The sequence below is a fragment of the Danio rerio genome, chromosome 7 (assembly GCF_049306965.1).
Source record: "Danio rerio strain Tuebingen ecotype United States chromosome 7, GRCz12tu, whole genome shotgun sequence".
NCBI classification, from domain to species: Eukaryota; Metazoa; Chordata; class Actinopteri; order Cypriniformes; family Danionidae; genus Danio; species Danio rerio.
Genome location: NC_133182.1, coordinates 19,771,599 through 19,793,929, shown reverse-complemented (window position 1 = coordinate 19,793,929; position 22,331 = coordinate 19,771,599). Strand labels below are relative to the sequence as shown.

Genomic DNA, 22,331 nt, shown 5'->3' with positions numbered 1-22,331 from the left:
TATGTTTGCAGTATTAAATTTACAATATATCTTCATGGAACATGATCTTTACTTATTATAAGAGAATAATCTATCATTTTGACCAATGCAACTGTTAAAACTATACCCATGCAACATAAGACTGGTTTTGTGGTCCCAAAAAAGTAATAAACTTAAGCACTCTAAAAATCATCTTGGTTTGGATTGAAATGTGAATCTCCAATGTTATACATGTTGAACTCACCGCAGTGGAAGATGTGCGAGATGCTGGTTGGGCGTCAGTTTCTGTTGTGTTCTGTTTGGAAAAAAGGTGCCATGACACAAGGGTTTTCATTTAGTCACAATGATTCATTAAAATTCTAAAGCTGCTTGGGGCTGTTTTTGGAGCTGAGCAGGTTTACAACCAGCACAATCACTGACTGATATCTACACGCATGTGTGTATGCATGAGAATGAGCTCTGACTCTGGTATGCTGCCTTTACATAAACAATGACAATGCTTGATAAATGCTCTCTAGTATATGTGGTATTAGTGACATGAAGTAGATTTTTAAGTAATTTTATTTAGCATGGAGGCATTATGTAAAACAGAAGTACTGACACTTCTGTTTTACATAATACATAATTTGTGTTGCAAATAGAAATTGTCTTTTTAATCCAATTATCCTAAAAACAGCTAAATACACAGATTCCATTTCCAACTGTTGTTTTATTTATTTATCACTGATAAAACTCAGAAATTATCACCAAATCAGCATATTGGAATGATTTCTGAAGGTTTATATACACTAAAGTAAATTCTGAAATCAATAAATTACATTTTAAAACATTAACAATTATTTTAATTGTATGGTGACACTTCGCTGACGAACACATACAGTTGAAGCCAGATTTATTAGCCCCCCTGTTTAATATTTTCCCCAATTTCTGTTTAACGAAAAGAAGAATTTTTTTTCAACACATTAATAAACATAATAGTTTTTTAATAACTGGTTCATTTTATCTTTGCCAGGATGACAGTAAATGATAATTGACTGATATTGTTCAAGACACTTCTATACAGCTTAAAGTGACATTTAAAGGCTTAACTGGGTTAATTAGGTTAACTAGGCAGGTTAGAGTAATTAGGCAAGTTATTTTATAATAATGGTTTATTCTGTAAACTATTGAAAATTTATAGCTTAAAGGGGCTAATAATTTTGACCTTAAAATGCTTTTTTAAAAATTAAAAACTGCTTTTGTTATAGCCAAAATAAAACAAATAAAACTTTCTCCAGAAGAACAAATATTATCAGACATACTTCGAAAATTTTCTTGCTCTGTTAAACATATTTTAGGATATATTTAAAAAAGAAAAAAAAAAGAAAAGGGGGGCTAATAATTCTGATTTCAACAGTATTTTTACAGTTAATTCATAAAACTCGTAAAAACAAGATATTTTCTCATTATGACAATGATTTTCTCATAATAACAAGATATTATGACGTTAAAATGACATCTTTTAAACGAGATCTTATTTTGTTTAAACGACATCTTAATAAAATGTGTGTGGAAGCAATGTGTCACATTGATACTGTTATTACGGTATATTTGTGAACAAATCAGTTCAGCTCTGGTGAGAATAAGACACATTTCAGGAATCAATTAATATGGTTTAAAGAAATAAAATAATATACAGTTGAAGCCACAATTATTAGCCCTCTTGTGAAATAGTAATTATTTAGCAAAAATTTCACAAGCGACGTTTAACAGAGCAAGAATTATACTTATTTCTTTTAGTTTGGCTGGAAAAAGCAGTTGTACATTCAAATAATTTCAAGGTCAATATTATTAGCACCCTTGAGATTTTTTTTTCTTGATTACCTACAGAACAGGCGACATGGTGGCGCAGTCAGTAGTGCTGTCGCCTCACAGCAAGAAGGTCGCTAGTTCAAGCCTCGGCTGGGTCAGTTGGCATTTCTGTGTGGAGTTTGCATGTTCTGCCCACATACGCGTAGGTTTCCTCTGGGTGCTCCGGTTTCCCCCACAGCCCAAAGACATGCGGTACAGATGAATTGGGTAGGCTAAATTGTCCGAAGTGTATGAGTGTGAATAAGTGTGTATTGATGTTTCCCAGAGATGGGTTGCAGCAGGAAGGGCATCCACTGCGTAAAACATATGCTGGATAAGTTGGCGGTTCATTCCGCTGTGGCGACCCCTGACTAATAAAGAGACTAAGCCGAAAGGAAAATGAATAAATGAATGAGCTACAGAACAAACCACTGTTGTGCAATGACTTGACAATTAACCCAGTTAAGCCTTTAAATTCCACTTCAAGCTGAACACTAGTATCTTGCAAAATAACTAGAGAAATGTAATGTACTGTCATCATGGCAAAGATAAAAGAAATTAGTCATTAGAAATTAAATTCTTATCTGTTATGAAATATTTGAAAAATAAATTAAATTTCACAGGAGGGCAAATCATTTTGCATTCAACTGTACAGGTATACAGATAATTTGCATGATTAAGTGTGTTTTAACCTGGTTGACAGTGGTGAGGTCTTCACAGATCATACTCATGGTACTGATCCAGTTCCCGTAGATACTCTCCTCTTTAGGGCTTGGCTTCTGTTGGCTGAATGAGACAGTATATATATATATATATATATATATATATATATATATATATATATATATATATATATATATATATATATATATATATATATATATATATATATATATATATTTATACAGTTGAAGTCAGAATTACTAGCCCTCCTGAATTATTAGCCCCCCCTGTATAAGTTTTTTTTCAACATAATAGTTTTAATACCTCATTTCTAATAACTTATTTATTTTATCTTTGCCATGATGACAGCTCATAAAATGTTATTAAATATTTTTCAAGATATTGATTTCAGTTTAATGTGACATTTAGAGGCTTGGTTAGATAGTTAAATAGGTTAATTAGGCAAGTTAGGGTAATTAGTAGGCCCACACAGAATCCGCAGATTTTTAGTCCATCATTGAGTCTATGTATTTACTTGTGTAAATTTATATTTATTCAGGTTTTAAATTAATTTGCCTAATATTATTGTGAGATAATAATAGCAATACTAAAATGTTCAGTTTGTAAAGTAATATTTTCTGTCTTTTAGTAGAGATATTATATGAGAGGGACGACGCAGTGGCGCAGTGGGTAGCACGTTCGCCTCACAGCAAGAAGGTTGCTGGGTCGCTGGTTCGATCCTCGGCTCAGTTGGCGTTTCTGTGTGGAGTTTGCATGTTTTCCCTGCGTTCGTGTGGGTTTCCTCCAGGTACTCCGGTTTCCCCCACAGTCCAAAGACATGCGGTACAGGTGAATTGGGTAGGCTAAATTGTCCGTAGTGTATGTGTGTGTGTGTGTATGTGTGGATGTTTCCCGCTGCGTAAAAACTTGCTGGATAAGTTGGCGGTTCATTCCGCTGTGGCGACCCCAGATAAATAAAGGTATTAAGCTGACAAGAAAATGAATGAATGAATTATATGAGAGACTTGCTTTAATTACCAAATAAATGGATCTAATTGGATTTGCATTGAAAACATAAAAAAAAGTTAAAAAGGTATTATTTTTTTAGTTATTATATTTTATATTTATATAATTTTATATCAAGTTTTTAGTTATGATGCTCCTAAAATCATTCTGCAAAAATACATGTTTTACAAAATTCTCTGCAGAAATAGCAAACAAAAAATTGCTTAACAGGGCTAATTATATTGACCTAAATTATTTTTTAATTAAAAGCTGCTTTTATTCTAGCTAAAATAAAACAAATAAGACTTTCTCCAGAAGAGCAAATAGTATCAGACATACTTTCCTTACTCTGTTAATCATCATTTGGGAAATATTTAAAAAAAGAAATCAAAACTCACAGGAGGGCGGATAATTTTGACTTCAACTGTATACTGTATATTTACACACGCACGCACGCACGCACGCACGCACGCACGCACGCACGCACGCACGCGCGCGCGCGCGCACGCACACACACACACACACACACACACACACACACACACACACACACACACACACACACACACACACACACACACACACACAGTATGATGCATCAGAGCTGTGTCTGTGAGGTCTACTGTACCTGATGTCCTTCAGAAGGTCTTGCTGGGCTGTCAGTTGTCTCTGTGCCTCCTGCACTCTGCCCTCCATCGTCAGCCTGGCACACAGCTGGGCACAATGAACCCCCAGAACTGACATATTCAAACTGCCTGCCCAAACCCAGCTACATAAACAGAAGAACAACAGCAGATAGAGATGGAGAAATGAAGACTGAAATGTATATTCTTCATGCTTCTTCACTGATTTTGAAAAAATTCTGTTATGTATGACAATGGTGTATATATTTAATCAAAAATGAATGTTTCTTTTTAACACTATACTATTAGAAATGAAAAGTACAGTTTTTTTATATTATATTATATGAAATTAATTTAGGGCGATACGGTGGCTCAGTGGTTAGTACTGTCGCCTCACCATTTGCATGTTCTCCCCGTGTTCGCGTGGGTTTCCTCCAGGTGCTTCATTTTACCCCACAGTCTAAAGACATGCGGTACAGGTGAATTAAATAAACTTAATTGTCCGTAGTGTACAGTATGTGTGTGAATGAGTGTGTATGGATGTTTCCCAATCCTGGGTTGCAGCTGGAAGGGCATCCGCTGCATAAAACATATGCTGGATAGGTTGGCGGTTTATTCTGCTGTGGCGAACCCAGATGAATAAAGAGACAAAGGAAAATGAATGAATGAATGAATGAATAGGTGAGGCAACAGTGATTACATTTTCATTATTTGTGAGTTATCCCTTTAATGTTGAAATTATATTTTGGCCATTATATTTTATATTATGTTTTGCAGAGATTATGCATGTGGCACAATAAACTAGAGAACGGAGTGTTTTGTGTGCTGTTGTTGTGCAGAATGTAGTAGTAGTTTGCCTGCTGGTGGTGACTCTCTTCTGTTGAGTGATGACTCTGGTCACGTTCTGCAGTTCTCGAGTCCTGAAACTCAGCTGCAGTTGAAAAGGGACCCGGTCCCGTTGTTGGAAACCTACAAGTAAAAACAGTTTAACAATGCCATTTGCACTGTGGGCTCTTGTCTTAGTAAGTTATTCTACATGGTGTGTTGATCTGTTAGATTGCTAATACAGGAAGTTGTGATCCACATTCATATGTGTCCACATCCACCCTTTCCCTTTTCGGGTTTCTCAGCAGCAGAAGTCGTCATCGTTGGGTAAACTTAGAGCACAGTGAATGGGAGATTACAGCAAATATTATTTTACAATATTGATTGCTCAAATAATAAAAGAAAAAATCCACGATAGTGTTATCTAGACATTCAGAAAACGGAGAAAAATTGTTGGCAGCCAGAAGAGAGAACAACATCAGATTTACTGTCCTGCCCCTACACTGTAAAAACGATATGATCAATTAGTCCTGACAACATATATTTTAAGTCATTGTAACTTAATAAACTAAGTTAATCATATGCTAACTTAATTTTATAAATTATGCAAGCTATTTTAAGTCAGTTTAACATAAAATAAGTTCAATGAACTCATTAGGTTAATTTGATTTAGCTCAAAAATTTAAGGCAACCAGTTTTTTATTTATTTATTTTTTTTTTACAGGGGAGACGCTGCATTAGAGACACCTCGCATAAGCTATAATTTGTTTTTTTTTGTAATTTCATGCAAACATTATATAATACATATGTAAATACATATAAATGTACATACATCTTCAAAAGATAAACTTTTTAAAAAACTTTCAAGGATGCTGATAACCGTTAAATGCGTTAAAAAAGTTAAACTCTCGTGAAAAGGGTCCATCTTCTTGTTTTGTCATTTTTTTTACATTCGTCAGAAAACAGACACAAATATTTAGGCTCAAAGTCTTCCTCAGTTTGTAATTTAGTCCCTCAACCTTCTTTTCAAATCACTAATTATGTTGAATTTGCCAATATTCATTCATTAAAAACATAGTTAATTTGCTTCCATTTAAATATAAGACAATATTCAGGTCATGAGGAATATTACATCACAATCATTCAGTACAACACATTCATTCCATAATCAGAAAACTGATTATATTAAAATCACATACAATCACCACAACATAACTGAAACAGGCAGTCATCAATATCTACTTCACATGTCTTTAAATTGCATAACAATGGAAAAATTCAATACTTTAATGTAAAATAAAACATCAAAACAACAATACTCGTATGAGTGTGGATCACCACTTTCTCTATTAGAAACCTAAAAGCACAGAAATGCCCACTGGCCAGCGGTGCTTGAACCAGTGACCTTCTTGCTGTGAGATAACAGTGCTAACCACTCAGCCACTGTGCCCCTGAATTAGCCAGTATTTAGTTATTAAAAACTGTTCACTTGCCTCCATTTACATATTAGACAATTAGATTATATAGATTATATTAATATCGCATATAGATTATATTAATATCGCATATAATCACAGTCATCAATATCTGCTTCATAAGTCTTTAAATTGCAAAACAATGAAAGATTCAATGTGTTTGTGTCTGTTTCCTGATGAATCTAAAATAAAATGTCACAATAAGAATATTCATATGAGAGCAGATCACTACTTTCTCTATTAGAAACTTTAAAACAGTCAAATTTTTCTTTTTCTAAAAACAGACTTACAACAACATATTGGTCATCTTTTTTTTTAAACTGCTTCAGTTGGCTTTCTTTCGATCTCACACTGTATTCAATGCTTACTTTCAACTCTTTCTGGTCTGACTGCAAACTGGAAAGTGATCTCGACAGCCTCCGTCACATTGCCAATCTCTCTGACTAACCGATGATTATCCTCTTCATAGGGGAAGTACCTTGTCAATCAGAGAGGAAAAAACAGTGTGTGCATGTGTTCTTGTCAGAGAATCATGACTATGTGTGCGTGGTGGAGGTAACTATTGGATACTTACATGCCGTCCGGTGCCAAAAGTGTTGCCATGACGCTAGTTGCTAGGACGTTGTCAGAAATGGCACTCTGAATCTCTGTGGCGACGGTACCAATGTTTACAATATTAATCTGAGAAGTGGACAAGAACAATTACTATAATATGCATAAATTACATTTAACCCTTGTGCACTGTTCAAATGGATTACCCTTTTGTTATGATAATGATGAAAACATCCACTCCAATAAACAGCTGTAAAAATGCATCAGATAAAGAAATTTTTTTATTTATTTTTTTTTGCATTAATCTGTTAATCAACCTCAGTTCAGATAAAAACTACTAAAACTAGTAAATGTTAATGTAAATTACAGGATTTTAACTCGTTAAATGCCAAAATCATAAATGATGTCACTGATTTGGTGAAGAACACACACACAAAATGACATAGTTTCAATATAAAAGTTGACAATTACTTTTTTAACCTTTTATTACAATCTTGTACTTGAAAGATTAGTAACAACATTGGCTTTGATACATTTTTCTCCCTAATTTACTGTTGGTGGCTGTTTTTGCTCCGTTGATTTCCATTATAAGTACATTTGATGGTGCATAAATACACAGTCTTTGTTTTTGTTTACTCCATGTAGTTCTGAGAGCTGAGATGCATATTATGATTTTCTCAGACACATCAATACAAGTGCTCAAAGGTTACTCTCACACACTCACAGACACATGCACACACTTTAATTTGCTGCTGTACTCCATATAAGCTTTTTTGCACAAGCCTATCTAAAGGGTTAATGGTGCCAACTGATGATCAACAGTAAAAATACACAATTTACATCTTCCCAACAGGGAAAATTGCAACAATCAAAAATGCATGATTATATGGTGTCATGGTTTTGTAATAAAAAAAATCTGATTATAATAAGTCAATGTGGCAAAACAGCCACCAACAGTAAATTAGGGAGAAAAAATGAAAATCAATCAACAATGCAACATATGCAATGTTGTTTCACATGTTGAAGATTTTGATAAAAGGTTAAAAAATACAGTCCTCAATTACTTTTATATTGAAAATATGTACTTTTTTTTTCATTAAATCATTTATAAATGTGGTAAATAAAGAGTTAAAATCCTGTAATTTACTAAGCAATTCAGTTGTTTTTTATCGAATGCATTCTTACAGCAGTTTAATTTAGTGGATTTTGTAATATCACGTAACTAAAGGGAAGTATATTTGCCCAGAGTGTATTGCTGAGTTGAAAAAAAAAATAAATCAAAGCATTTTCTCAAAATAAGATTTGTCACAAAAAAATCATTCTGCTAGCTGAAATAGAAAACGTTATGGTCAAATTAGGACTCAAAATCACCTCAGAGTGGATGAAAACATCCCCAACAGTACATAAGGGTTAAAAAACATCTGATCTTCCATTTTCATATTTCGTCTGCTCTTCAAGGCTGCTTTAACTGATCGAGATTGCAGTAAAAACAATAATATTGTGAAATAGTATTGCAATTAAAATAATGCTTTTGTGTCTTAATAGATTTAAATTTCAACCTGTGATGGCAAAGATAATTTTGTGGTGCTTATTTATTCCTTTAAGAGACAGTTCATATTCAAAACAATGACATTTCTCACAATTTACTCACCCTCCACTTGTTTCAAACCTGTTTGAATTTCTCTCTTCTGTTAAACACAAATGAAGATATACCAGTACAGAATAATATAATAATAAGTGGTGACGTGTTTTTGACGTATGTAATACAGTTTGCGGGTCCAAGCCGCCATTCATTTGAGTGGAGAAATCATTCGTTTATGATCACGTTTTATTCCTATCACACATTAAAGTTAATTTTACAACAATCTCTGGGCTTGCTGCATAACAAATACCAAAAATTTAACAATTTATAAAAAAATTAATCACTTTCTGGCCATTCGATATAAGGCATGGACATTTATACTGCGATCGTGATTTTTGAAAGCATTAAATCTCTTTGTAAACGTTTATTATTACCATTTCATGAGTCTCCCCATTCTTTTGAATAGAGCACTTGGACCCGGAAGCCGCTTCGCGTGACGTCACACTTAACAAGCGGATGGACATCAGTGGTTGCTTTCACATTTAACATTATTCAGGATATCTTGTGTTGTGTTAAAATGAAGACAGAAATTCATGAAAGTTTTGAACCACTTGAGTGTGAGTAAATGGTTAGGAATTTTTCATTTTTAGGTAAAAAAAAGAGAGTTCAAACTAATGTTAAACTTGTGTACCCACTAGTGATGGATGTCTTGCACATGTGTGCACCAGTTTCCTATAGTCATTGTTTAAAGCACCCATTCAAATACAGCAGAAGGGGAAAAACTGAACTCTCCTCCTTTGCATGTGTGGGTGTCACTAGTTCTGAGTATCAGTTTCTCTGTTAAAGGCTTCAAGCTATGTTACTAAAACCATTAAAAACAGGTTAAGCTTCTAAATGTTCAGGATGTGCTAAAAGTCTGTGAAGTGACAGATATGGTGACTCATAGTGCTCTTAGCAGAAACAGTAGACAAAATTAGCATTTCTGCAGAGTTAACAATGGCCAAGAAGTGTGTGAGATGTGACCAAATTATTGAATGGCTTATTAGGGATTTCTGAAATCCTCATTTACCTTTTTTTTTTAAAATCGGATCTAATATCTGCAACATTTATTTATTTGATTATTTTGATCCTAATGAAGGGATTGTTTAGAACCCCCCCCCCCCCCCCCCCCAAAAAAAAATCTGTCATCATTTTGAGCCTTGACTTGCTCCAAACCAGTTTGAGTTTTTTTTCTTCTGTTGAACACAAAAGAAGATATTTTGAAGAATGTTGGAAATCTGTAACCATAGGTTGTTAAAGGTGTTTTCTGTCACTGCTTGTTTAGCCTGCATCAATAAACTGTAAACTTAGCCTGTAAACTGCACAAATAATCATTAAAAGATCAAGATCTCTACACCCACGCAACATAAATGATAAATGATGCTGATTTGCATGTTTTTATTAATCCTTCGAATTGCTGCATTCAAATTTGAAAAGGCAAAAATCAAGAAAGAGATCGAGTCTTTAGTGTTTTGAGTTATTTATGAAGTTACAGTCAAATAACACAGAAGTACTGGGATAACAGTTTATAGTTTAGATATAACCACTGATGTTTATGGTAAAGATTAAAATCACAGTCATATGCCGTTATCAACGTTTAAAAATGAAAGTTGTAGGCAGCAATTACATTATTTACCAGCCATTAAAAATATGACACTGAATAATTCTTCAAAAATGACACATCTAGCAATGAAACGTGAAGTTTGATGAGTGAATAACTAAATCATTTATTCAAAAAGAGACTAAAATATATATGGGCTGTACAAATTAAAATGTTAGATTTATATAATTAGCATTATCAGCAACATTAGTAGTGAATTTTTCACACTACTAAATATTTTACATTTTTTTTCAGCTGATAATTTCTTAATTTTATCTTTAATAAAATTACAGCTTCTAAGTTCTGTTTGTTAAAACCATAAGCCAAAAGTGTCTTGCAGTACTGTTTATGAAATAAATGGAAAGCACATTGCATTTTTCTCCTCCCTTTTTGGCTGATCTGAAAAATGGTCTAAAACCCTGACTAAAACATAACGTGATCCCAACCATGAGATTTGTGATCCTTTACACCACTAATCTGAAATGTTGTTTGGGTCATTCTAAAAAGCCTTAGCCAAAGTCTGTCATCACAGTGGTTCAGTATTATTACCTCCAGAACTGTCTTGAGCGTCTAAGCTTCCAAAGAGCGTCTCACACCTTCAAAAGCCACCGTGCATTTGTTTTTATCTTCATCCTCTGAGGCACAAGTCATTTATTACATAGAGAAAAAAAGGTCCACAGTGGACTCTCCAACCACAGCAAATTCCATTTTTCTTATTGATATTTGGCGCAAGTTCATCAAGAAGTGACGATTTTGTTCTCTTTGATTCATTGGATAGAAACTGTGCTTTATTCTCAAATGTGTATGCCATTAACACCTTTGTATTTTCTCGTATTGACTCAGAGTATATACAAAAATCAGAGAGTGAAATTCAATACCTTTTCAGACCTTTTTTAAGACTCTTTCTACTTAACTACTTTAGGTTTCAACCGGAAACACTGGCGAGATTTTATCTTACAGTATATTTACTAAATATTAATGTAAGAAACTAATCCCAAACTAAAACATTATTCATACACTAAATAAAAATCTATTAAATCTAGCTAACTCAGCAGGTTAGCGCCTATAGAATTAAAGAATAATGGTGTTGCCTTGGAAACTGCAGTAAACAAAGCAGCAGGATGTCAGATCTAGCAGGATTTCCTTGATTTCATAAACTACACAACATCCTGATATTCGCAGATTTAATTCAGGCAAACTTTAGCACACAACTATACATTGCATAATCAAAAATAATATTAAACTGAATACCTTGCAAAATAGCATTTAAGCTTTTAAATACTTTTTAAGACCCCGCGGACACCCTGTGACTATTGTAAAGATTTGCTGGCTGGAGCTCTAAACGCTACCCTAAACAAGTTAGTGTACATAACAACATAACTCCTACTTTTTAAAAAAATTGCACTGGCTTCCTGTCAGTTTTCGGATTGATTTTAAAATCCTCATGCTTGCATACAAGGCCTTGAATGGTTTAGCACCATAATATTTATTTGAGGTTTGAATCCTATAGATATGCATTACGCCTGACTGATGCTGGTCTATTAACTGTTAAGTCAACGTGGCTAAAATCTATGGGAGACCAGGCATTCGCTTCATTGGCACCCAAATTATGGAACTCTTTACCCTCTGATATATTCGCAATGCAAAATAAGTATTTTTTAATCCTCTCTTAAAACTGATACAAAAATCAGAGAGTGAAATTCAATACCTTTTCAGACCTTTTTTAAGACTCTTTCTACTTAACTACTTTAGGTTTCAACCGGAAACACTGGCGAGATTTTATCTTACAGTATATTTACTAAATATTAATGTAAGAAACTAATCCCAAACTAAAACATTATTCATACACTAAATAAAAATCTATTAAATCTAGCTAACTCAGCAGGTTAGCGCCTATAGAATTAAAGAATAATGGTGTTGCCTTGGAAACTGCAGTAAACAAAGCAGCAGGATGTCAGATCTAGCAGGATTTCCTTGATTTCATAAACTACACAACATCCTGATATTCGCAGATTTAATTCAGGCAAACTTTAGCACACAACTATACATTGCATAATCAAAAATAATATTAAACTGAATACCTTGCAAAATAGCATTTAAGCTTTTAAATACTTTTTAAGACCCCGCGGACACCCTGTGACTATTGTAAAGATTTGCTGGCTGGAGCTCTAAACGCTACCCTAAACAAGTTAGTGTACATAACAACATAACTCCTACTTTTTAAAAAAATTGCACTGGCTTCCTGTCAGTTTTCGGATTGATTTTAAAATCCTCATGCTTGCATACAAGGCCTTGAATGGTTTAGCACCATAATATTTATTTGAGGTTTGAATCCTATAGATATGCATTACGCCTGACTGATGCTGGTCTATTAACTGTTAAGTCAACGTGGCTAAAATCTATGGGAGACCAGGCATTCGCTTCATTGGCACCCAAATTATGGAACTCTTTACCCTCTGATATATTCGCAATGCAAAATAAGTATTTTTTAATCCTCTCTTAAAACTTACTTCTTCAGGGTAGCTTTTATTAGGTTTTTAGATCTATAACTATTATTTTATGTGCTTTTAATTTGTTTTATTATATTTTTTCTCAGCATTCCTCCTTGTATTTATCTTTTACTGCTTCACGTTATATGTCTGAAAAGTGCCTTGAGATGCTACTTTTAAAGGTGCTATATTTATATAAATATAATTATTATCATTTTCCAGTTTTGTGGATAACATAGCTATTGGTTGTTTTTCCCGCCAACATTCTTTAAAATATTCAATAGAAAAAAAAAATGTTTTGAAACAACAAAGGGACTAATTGGCGAAATATATTCTAAAATTAATCCCTACAATCTGGAAGCCCTAGTGCGATTAAAAAGATGAAAGGTGGAACTTGAGATAGAATTATCAGAAGACATGTGGCAATCCGTTATAGACAATATTCACTCATCTTCAACTTGTTTAAAACAGAGTTATACAATTTAAATAGTACATAGATTACATTGGTCCAAAGTGAAACTAACCAAACCGATACCGAATATAGAGCCTAATTGTGAAGGATGTAATATTGAGCCAATGAAAGGATTTCTGGCAGCTATTTAAATTTCTCTCGAACACATTAAATACCTATATAGAACCTGAGGCCATAATTTCAATTTGTGGTATCACATCACAGTCCTTACGTTTTAATAAAAGCAAGATAAATGTGATTGCCTTTGCTACGCTTTTAGCTTGAAGGTTAATATTGCTGAAATAGAAGGAAAAATTTCCTCCAACCTTTAAGCAATGGCTTATGGAACTCCTACTCCACCTGACCTTAGAAAAAAATACCATATACTGTAAGAGGTTGTACTGATAAGTTTTTTCTCATCTGGCAACCTGTTTTAGATCACATAAAGAAGATGGACCCCTCAATCATTTTACAAGAGTAGAAGATTTCCTTATTTTTCTTTCCTTTTATATGAGAGTAAAATATATTTTACTTTATATTATTATTTATTTGTATTTTATCTTAATATTATTTATTTCTATATTTTTATAGAACCAAAAAGTATATGTGTGCGACGGGTTTGTTTGTTGTGGAAAAAAGAAAGAAAGTAAAAAGCTATTTGTATGGTATGCTTCATATCTAACATGTTCAATAAAACACTTTTAAAAAAAAAACAAAAAAAACTGGTTTGGAACAAGTCAAGTGAAGGCAAACGATGACAGATTTTTATTTTTAGATGAGCTATGCATTAAAGGTAGTGGCAACATGAGCCAAATTGTTGAATACAGAAGTAAAATACCCTTGTAGATAAGAAATCACTTACTCTTCCTCCTGTGTGATCAGCCAACTTCCCAACCTCCGCTAGACGACAGTCTTCTCCTTCAAACGTCATCACGGACACAATCACACTGAAAATGACCACAACGATAGACCATTGTTATAATTCAGCATCATGTTTTTCCTCTTTCTGTGGGTGTGCTTGTTTAATTGATCATTGTCAATTACTTCTAACATAATATTTATAATATGTCATGCAGTCACTCACCCCTTTTCAGCAGCAAAATGTGCTAACTGATTGTAGAAGTAAGGTGAAGGGGTGGGACAATGAGAAGACTCCTGGTCTAACTGGCCCAGGCCTATGTTTGCCTGCCCATCTGTGCAAATGATAACCTGAAACAAAACATTATGTTTTATGCATGTATTAACTTTATCTGCAATGCTCTTTTCTGTGATTGTTTTATGATTCTTGGAAAGACAAAGTCAAAATAACAAACAACAAAAGAGTTTATGGCTATGAATAAAAAACCCAATCAATGCAATAAGAAAATACCAGTTTTCAATGGCCATGCCCACGCATGCGTCAAAGAATGAGGTTGAGACAGAAACAGGCCAATTAATTAGGTACACATTTCAGCTTTTTTAAGCCTGTTGATCGGGTCAAGAAGTTTAAACTGAGCACCAGAAAGAGGAAGACATGACTTAAAGACATGGCTAGTCTGAGTATTTGAGAAACTGCTGATCTACTGGAATTTTCATGCACAATGAGCTCAAGGGTTTAAAGAGAATGTTCAGAAAATTGAAGCGAGTGGCAGTTCTTTGGGTGAGATGTCTCACTGACAGCAGTAGAAAGGTAACCACTTGTTACAACCAACATCTGCTAAAGAGCATCTCTGGGCACGGGACACAAGTGACACAGTCATGCTGGCTCAACATAACTGGACAAGAGATGAGTGGAAAAGTTTTGCCTGATCCAAGAGTCTCAAGTTCAAGTATATATATATTGCAATATGAATATAATTTTACCAGATAACTTGAATTGTCCTATTTGGAAATAATTAATTAATTTAGATTGATGGTTTTATTGGTGATAAATAGTCTCAGGCCCTGCTTACACTAATATGTTTTAGTTTTAAAGCTGTGTTTTAGAATGAAAACGAGCTACCTCCACACTACCGTTTCACCCAGCGTCACAACAGCTCTCCATCTACATTACACTGCTGAAAACGCACATAAGATGTGTCACACAGATGAGAGCTGTGCACGTCGGACTGTTCATTAACGATCTACCGCTGGATCTAATCTCACTAAATTTCTTAAACGTGATATTTAATTCATCTTGTTTATATCTAACGACATATTCACCGATTTTGGTCTTTTGAATCTATTACTTGCTCTCAGGTAACGTGTTTTGGCTGAGCGCAAAGATAATATATTAATTTATGTAACCATGTACACCGATTCTGCACATTTGACTGATTGCTTGCCTATATTTGCTATAATGTATAAACGTATTGCATGTTATACTTTTATAATGGTCATTATTGATTATTAAAACTGATATTCAGCAAAAGAGAGGGTATGTTTCGTATTTTAAATGAAAATGATAGGAGGCAGGTATGTTATAGGCACCGTTTTGTTATAAATATGCATACAGTAAAGATGACAGTCATATAAATATGCAGCTACACAACGCCTCAACATTTTTGGTGTCTGTTTAGTAGCTAATATCAAAATGAAAATAGGCAGTTCCTTATATCATGCTTTTATTCTATTGTTAAAAAAAGTGAAACAGCGTAGCCAGGGTGATGAAAATGAAGTTATAGAGTACACTGTTACCTTTGAAGATGTTCCCAACGTGTCCTTGGGACCGGAGTTTGTTTTCCATATCAAACTTGAAAAGTCTGAACTTACAAGGAGAGGATGCAAGACTGAACTTTGTGTAGACTACTTAATATTGAGGAAAAGTCCTTGTCAGAACATCTGCAGCCATGCCTAAATTTTCAGATGTCTCTGTGTCACACCAACATGGAGCAGCAGTGTTTTAAAACTTAAACAGCCTCTTCAGCATCCGTTTTCGGCACTCGAAAACTCCTGGGTAGAGTGGACGGATGGCGTAACCACAGCAAAACTTATGCGTTTTCAAACTAAAACGTATTAGTGTAAACAAGGCCTTAGTCGAGGATATTTACTTCAGAAGGTATGGTAAAAACTCTAATGGCCCATTCATGCGGGGCGTCAGTGTCAACGCTTGGTGACGTCAAGCGTTGCCAACTGAATTGTGGATCCGTCTACCTGCAGAAGCTGTGAATTTCTCAACTTTTCAACCACCAACAGAAGTGTCAGACAATCAGATGGCTTTATGCAAATACCCCAGCTCAGACAGTGGCCGATTGCGTACTAATTTTATTGGCTGACCCTCCTATGACACTCGCATCAGCCCTGACTTCAAACACACCCCCTGTCAAGCTTTGACGCTAAAGCCCCGTGTGAATCAGGCGTAATGGTGGATGGCTGCTTCTCACTTAGGGCTGTCTATGCCACAGAGGAAGAGATTGGGCACTATCAATCACTATTGGGCAGGGCTTTCCTCCTCTAATGGCATATACACAGAAAGAATGTCAATCAAAGTGTTTTGACACACTGTTTTTAAAAAGTGTGATAATAAAAAAAAATTGAATGGATAATTTTTACCATTAGAGGCTGGCTGTATTCGCATACTGTTGCCACACAAAATGTCTGAGTGCCTTGTTGAATGCTTTCGGGTTCAACCCACTTCTAGCAAAGTATAACTAACAAAGTGGCTAGTGAGTGAAAAACAAATCAATAGACAGATAAATGTAGACAAGACTATGTGTTAACAGCATTTATCACTAAGACAGGTTTAGTGACAGACTTTATGACAACTGACTTTTGAACCAGTGAACTGTGATGCCATGGCAACAGAGATGAGGGCCGCAGGTCCCAGTGCAGTGGCTCCATGCTCTCTGAGCCTGAGGACAAGAAGACACTGAAATAAACTATAAAGATACAAAAGAGTGTTGGACTGTCTGCTTAAATGACACTGGAATGAAACATTCAGGATTTAATAGGTGTTCAATTGGATTTCAATAGCTTCAACAGGGACATTTTTATCCTGGTGGTCATGAGCAGGTGAGGAAGATCATGACCTTATTAAAACTATTAAGTAAAATTTTTGTTTACCTGGCAGGGGTGTAGTGGACATTTTAAAAGTGGACGAGACAGCTGAATGAGAGCCAAAAGTTTATGTTCATATAATCATCAATCACCTGTTTCTAAATGGTCTGGCTCTAAAAGTGGGGGAACATACCACCCCACCCCCCTTTGGTACGCCCCTGGTACCTGGTATAAAATAAGCTAAAAAGGCAGTGTTTCAGTATCAGCCAGATTTGAATTCCTATTGCAAAAAATATTCCCATAAATATATTGACTTTTTTTTTTTTAACAGTGTACGTCTTTTTTAGTCTTCCTTGAAAATTGACAGGCTATAATATCCTTCTATTTATACCATAATTGAGCTTTAATCAGACTGGTTCCAGTGAGTGGTAACATTTTAGTTTGAGTACCAATTAACATTATTAGCTACTTGCTTATTATCAAGATACTGACTGTTTATTAGCACTTATAAAGTATTTGATTCTATTCTATATCCCTAAACCTACCAAACACCTAAACCTAACTAATACCTCACTAACAATTCAAAGCAGCAAAGTACTGTAGTTCTTTATTGAGCTAAAAATTTTAGTTATGGTTTGTTTATAGCAATTGTATTTTTTTTTTTTTAGATTCTTTTTGATTCTTTACAATAACTTTAGGCACAACTATCCTTTACAAACTCATCAGTTTACAGAGATTTCCTAAAGCTCTCAACTTCATCAGTGTGAAATGAAACAACAGCACAACAACTCTCAAATTCAGACAGATCAGCTGAAAAAAAAGGCAAGTTAGTAGCAAACCTACAAAACATCCGCCTACACACACACAAACAAACAAACAAACACACACACACACACACACACACACACACACACACACACACACACACACACACACACACACACACACACACACACACACACACACACACACACACACACGCGCAGATGAGAGACAGCAGGAGAAAAGTTCCACTCACTCTTTGATTTTCTGGGTCAGAGGCTGAATAGTCTCTGCGATGCAGTGTGGGGTTTTGTAGTTTTCTCCTTCTGTCTTCAGATAGTCGTAGTCCAACAGTGCCCAGTCTTTCAGACAGAGAGGGACCCCTGTACCATCACCATACACCGTTACCTGAAAAAACATACTGGGATCACTTCACACAAACAAATGCAGAGAGAAACTATTGTTAAAGGCAACTAAATGAATCATGTTAAAAAGGGTTACGTGTGATTTTTTTGATTAAACTGGGATAAAATATTGCCGTTTTTTTGGATTTCGATGGGGCATTTTTGTCCTGAAGACCCTAATATCACATATTACAAAAACTATTTGTTGATACTTTACAATACGCAATATGTACAATCAATGAACAATACATTTATTACAGTATTTATTCATCTTTGTTGATATTAAAGACAATACATTTGTTCATGCTGGTAAATACATTTACTAACACTGACCAACATTAACCAACAGTAGCTAACATTAACCAACAATAATTAATAATAACCAAAATTAACCAATAATAACTCGAATTAACCAACAATAACTAACAGTAACATGTGACCAACTATTTTGTTAAAAAATATTTGCAATTCTGAAGCCTTGGCAACAAAATGCAAGCCTGTTATGGCTCTCTGATGAAATATTGCCATTTTAATAGGTTTCAGGGGGGACTTTTTCGTTTGAAGTCCCCTTAAGGAGTTTACAGTGTTTAACAGAGCTTTATAAACTGTCTAAAAAATACGCCTTTTTGACAAAATGTATGTTGTTTGCATTAACAGACACAAAATTATCATGAAAACTAAAATTAAAAGCCAAGATAAGACAGTTGTTTCAGAATGAAGCAGCCAGAACTATAACCATGTTGAATTTCTACCAGAAAGTTTATTATCCTGCTTAACTTACACAAATCATCACCTTAGAATTATAAGGTTCTATCTGACATTTTTGTCAAAATTGAGGTATTGACATATTCTTATTAAATGACAACCGATTTACATTATGGGATGTTTTTATAAGTTGTTTACATTTTCTCAGTGAAGTTGTAGGTGATCTTTGAAAGTCGAGTTTTTTGTTTGTTTATTTTAACGTCCTGATTCCCTTGTCTTTTTATTTTATCAGCCCAAATAACCATAACGTAAAGAGCCTGGTCCGTCACATTTTAGTGTCCTCTTGAATCATCTCTGTTGTGTTCCCTGATGTTTGAAGGCATTGTAAAAAACATAAAGAGCATTTTCATAAATTGTTAGCTTTGTGAGAAAATGCAGCATGTTGTATTAATAGTTTGTTTTGTGTGAAAATGTAGCAAGTTTTTAAAAAATGTGTTTACGTTGTGAGGATTTGCAGCATGTGTGCTGTCAAACTGATGAAGATCTTTTTTAATTTGCTGGTGTAAATTGTTTTTCATAATTATATGTGTTATCTTAAATTGCAGCATGTTAAGTTCTCTCAGCCACCTTAAGTTTCACACCAACTGATGAAGGCAGCCACTATATCACATTCATTCAATCATTTTCCTTCACCTTAGTCTCTATTTCAGAGGTCGCCAGAGCAAAATGAATCACCAACTATTCCAGTGGATGTTTTATACAGCAAATGCCCTTTCAGCCGCAACCCAGTATTGAGAACCATCCCATACACTCTCATTCACACACACACACACACACACACACACACACACACACACACACACACACACACACACACACACACAACAGCCAATTTAGCTTATTCAATTCACCTATAGCCCTTGTCTTTTGACTATGAAAGAAACCGAAGCACTCGGAGAAAACCCACAAGAACACGAGGAGAACATGCAAACTCCACAGAGAAATCGCCCAGCCAGGCTTCAAACCAGCGACCTTCTTGCTATGAGGCAACAGTGCTAACCACAACCACTGAGCCACTGTGCCGCCTCACTACATTACACATTAAAGAAACTACTTGGTAACATTTTAAAATATTGAAAGTTGATGCTAATCTATTTAGTAACATCATTAATTTAGCATTTTGGTATTTGGCAATTTGGTATACAAACTTTTTTGTACTTAAAACAGCTTTATAATATTTTAATACAATACACTTTATTGAAAAAAGTATGCGGCTTGCAAAAACAGATAAAAAATTATCACAAAAAAAAACAAGATAAGACAATCAGTGTTTCAGTATCAGCCGGAAATATAACCATGTCAAATGCCTAGTGAAAAGTTTGTTGTTGTTGCAAATCTATCATGCTTCTCTCAACTTGAAAATGTATACTTCACCTACAAATATAGTTCTCTAAAGACCTATTCTCACCCTCACACACTCAGATAACATCACAGCACGTCTAACAAAAAGTTTAGCACCTGACATCTGCCAAATTAGCATGTTCAGTTAGTGAAGACAGTTGCCCACACACACTGATAGAGTGCAAGAAATTTTCTGACTGCTCATGTCTTTGTGGTTTGAACTGGCCCTACAATGCCTTTACCAATGTAGTTCTGCTTGCTTCTCTTTTGCTTTATGATGATTTACGCTGGCCACAAAGCCAGAAGCCACAAGCTTGTAAAAGGCGGAAATTCTCACAGCTCGACATCTTGGTATGCTTTAGTGGTCTGTCAAGTTCTGGGTATAAAAAGGTTTTCCTTTTCATTTATTAACAGTGTGATTTATATCAGAGTATGTGTACAGTACATAAACATATCATGTGAGATGAGTAATGTGTCTTAATTAGATAAAGTAGGTGAAAAGAAGACAGATGACAAACTACTTCTAGATATTGGATTGACATTGTACTTTGCCATGAGGCCACAGTAGAATATTTACTAAGGAAAGTGTAGTTGTGTAACACAGTGTTTCTCAACCATGTTCCTGGAGAATCACTAACACTGCATGTTTTGGATATCTCCTTTATCTGTCACACCCATAACAGGTCTTTCAGTCTCTGCTAATGAGCTAAAGATCTGAATCAGATGTGTTTGGTTAAGGAGACATGAAGAATTTGCAGAGCAGGTGGTCTTTCAAGAACGTGGTTGAGAAACTGGTGTAACTGATGCTGGAAAATTGCAGACGCAGTGCATTTGAATTTGATTCACAGTGTAGAAGTAAAGTACTATATACATTCACCGGCCACTGTATTAGGTACACGTCCCACCACTCATTAATGCAAAATTCCAATCAGCCAATCGCATGGCAGCAACTCAATGCATTTCAGCATTCAGACATGGTCAAACCGAGCATCAGAATAAGGTAGAATGGTGACTTAAGTGACTTTGAATGTGGCATGGTTGATGGTGCCATACGAGCTGGTCTGAGTATTTCAGACACTCCTGATCTACTGGGATTTTCACGCACACCCATCTTTAAGGTTTACAGAGAATGGTCAGAAAAAGAGAACATTTTCAGTAAGCGGCAGTTCTGTGGGCGCAAATGCCTTGTTGATTCCAGTAACTCAAATAACCACTCCTTACAACCGAGGTATGCAGAAGAGCATCTCTGAACGCACAACACGCTGAACCTTGTGGCGGATGGGCTACAGCAGCAGAAGACCACACCGAGTGCCACTCCTGTCATCTAAGAACAGGAGGCTACAATTCCCACAGGCTCTCCAAAATTGGGCAATCGAAGACTGGAAAAACCTTGCCTGGTCGGATGAGTCTCGATTTCTGCTGCGACATTTGGATGGTAGGGTCAGATTTTGGCATCAACAAGAATCATGTCAATGCCACAGCCTACCTGAGTAATGTTGCTGACCATGTCCATCCCTTCATGACCACAGTGTACCGCTCCATGTAATAAAGCGCGAATCATCTCAGACCGGTTTCTTAAACTTGACTCTGTACTACACTGTACTCAAATGGCCTCCATAGTCACCAGATCTCAATCCAATAGAGCATCTTTGAGATGTGGTGAAACAAGAAATTCGCATCATGGATGTGCAGCCAACAAATCTGCAGGAACTGTGTGATGCTATCCTGTCAATATGGAGAAAAATCTCTGAGGAATATTTCCAGTACCTTGTTGAATCTGTGCCACGAAGGATTAAGCCAGTTCTGAAGGCAAAAGGGGGTCCAACAAGTACTACTAACATATACCTAATAAGTTGGCTGATGAGTGTAGAATCCATCTGTTTTGCATTTGCACATTTTTAAAAGTACTGTTTTTCATAACTAATTTCTTTTGCCTTTGAAATGATGAGCATACTTAATATTTTACTAGTTATTTTGCAAGAAACTAGTACT

At 35.2% G+C, this 22,331-nt stretch overlaps 1 protein-coding gene across 1 annotated transcript in view; it reads right to left on the bottom strand.

Annotated features, from left to right (window-relative positions):
* Positions 1-22,331, bottom strand: part of si:dkey-9k7.3 — a 44,515-nt gene that overhangs the window by 5,804 nt on the left and 16,380 nt on the right. Inside the window, exons 10-19 of the mRNA XM_001922896.8 lie at positions 18,086-18,237; positions 16,841-16,922; positions 14,198-14,322; positions 13,976-14,060; positions 6,975-7,081; positions 6,769-6,878; positions 4,958-5,069; positions 4,106-4,246; positions 2,502-2,595; positions 224-274 (exon numbers count right to left, since the gene is read on the bottom strand). Of these exons, the coding sequence (XP_001922931.3) occupies positions 224-274; positions 2,502-2,595; positions 4,106-4,246; positions 4,958-5,069; positions 6,769-6,878; positions 6,975-7,081; positions 13,976-14,060; positions 14,198-14,322; positions 16,841-16,922; positions 18,086-18,237 (1,059 nt within the window). The remainder of the gene's footprint in view (positions 1-223; positions 275-2,501; positions 2,596-4,105; positions 4,247-4,957; positions 5,070-6,768; positions 6,879-6,974; positions 7,082-13,975; positions 14,061-14,197; positions 14,323-16,840; positions 16,923-18,085; positions 18,238-22,331) is intronic.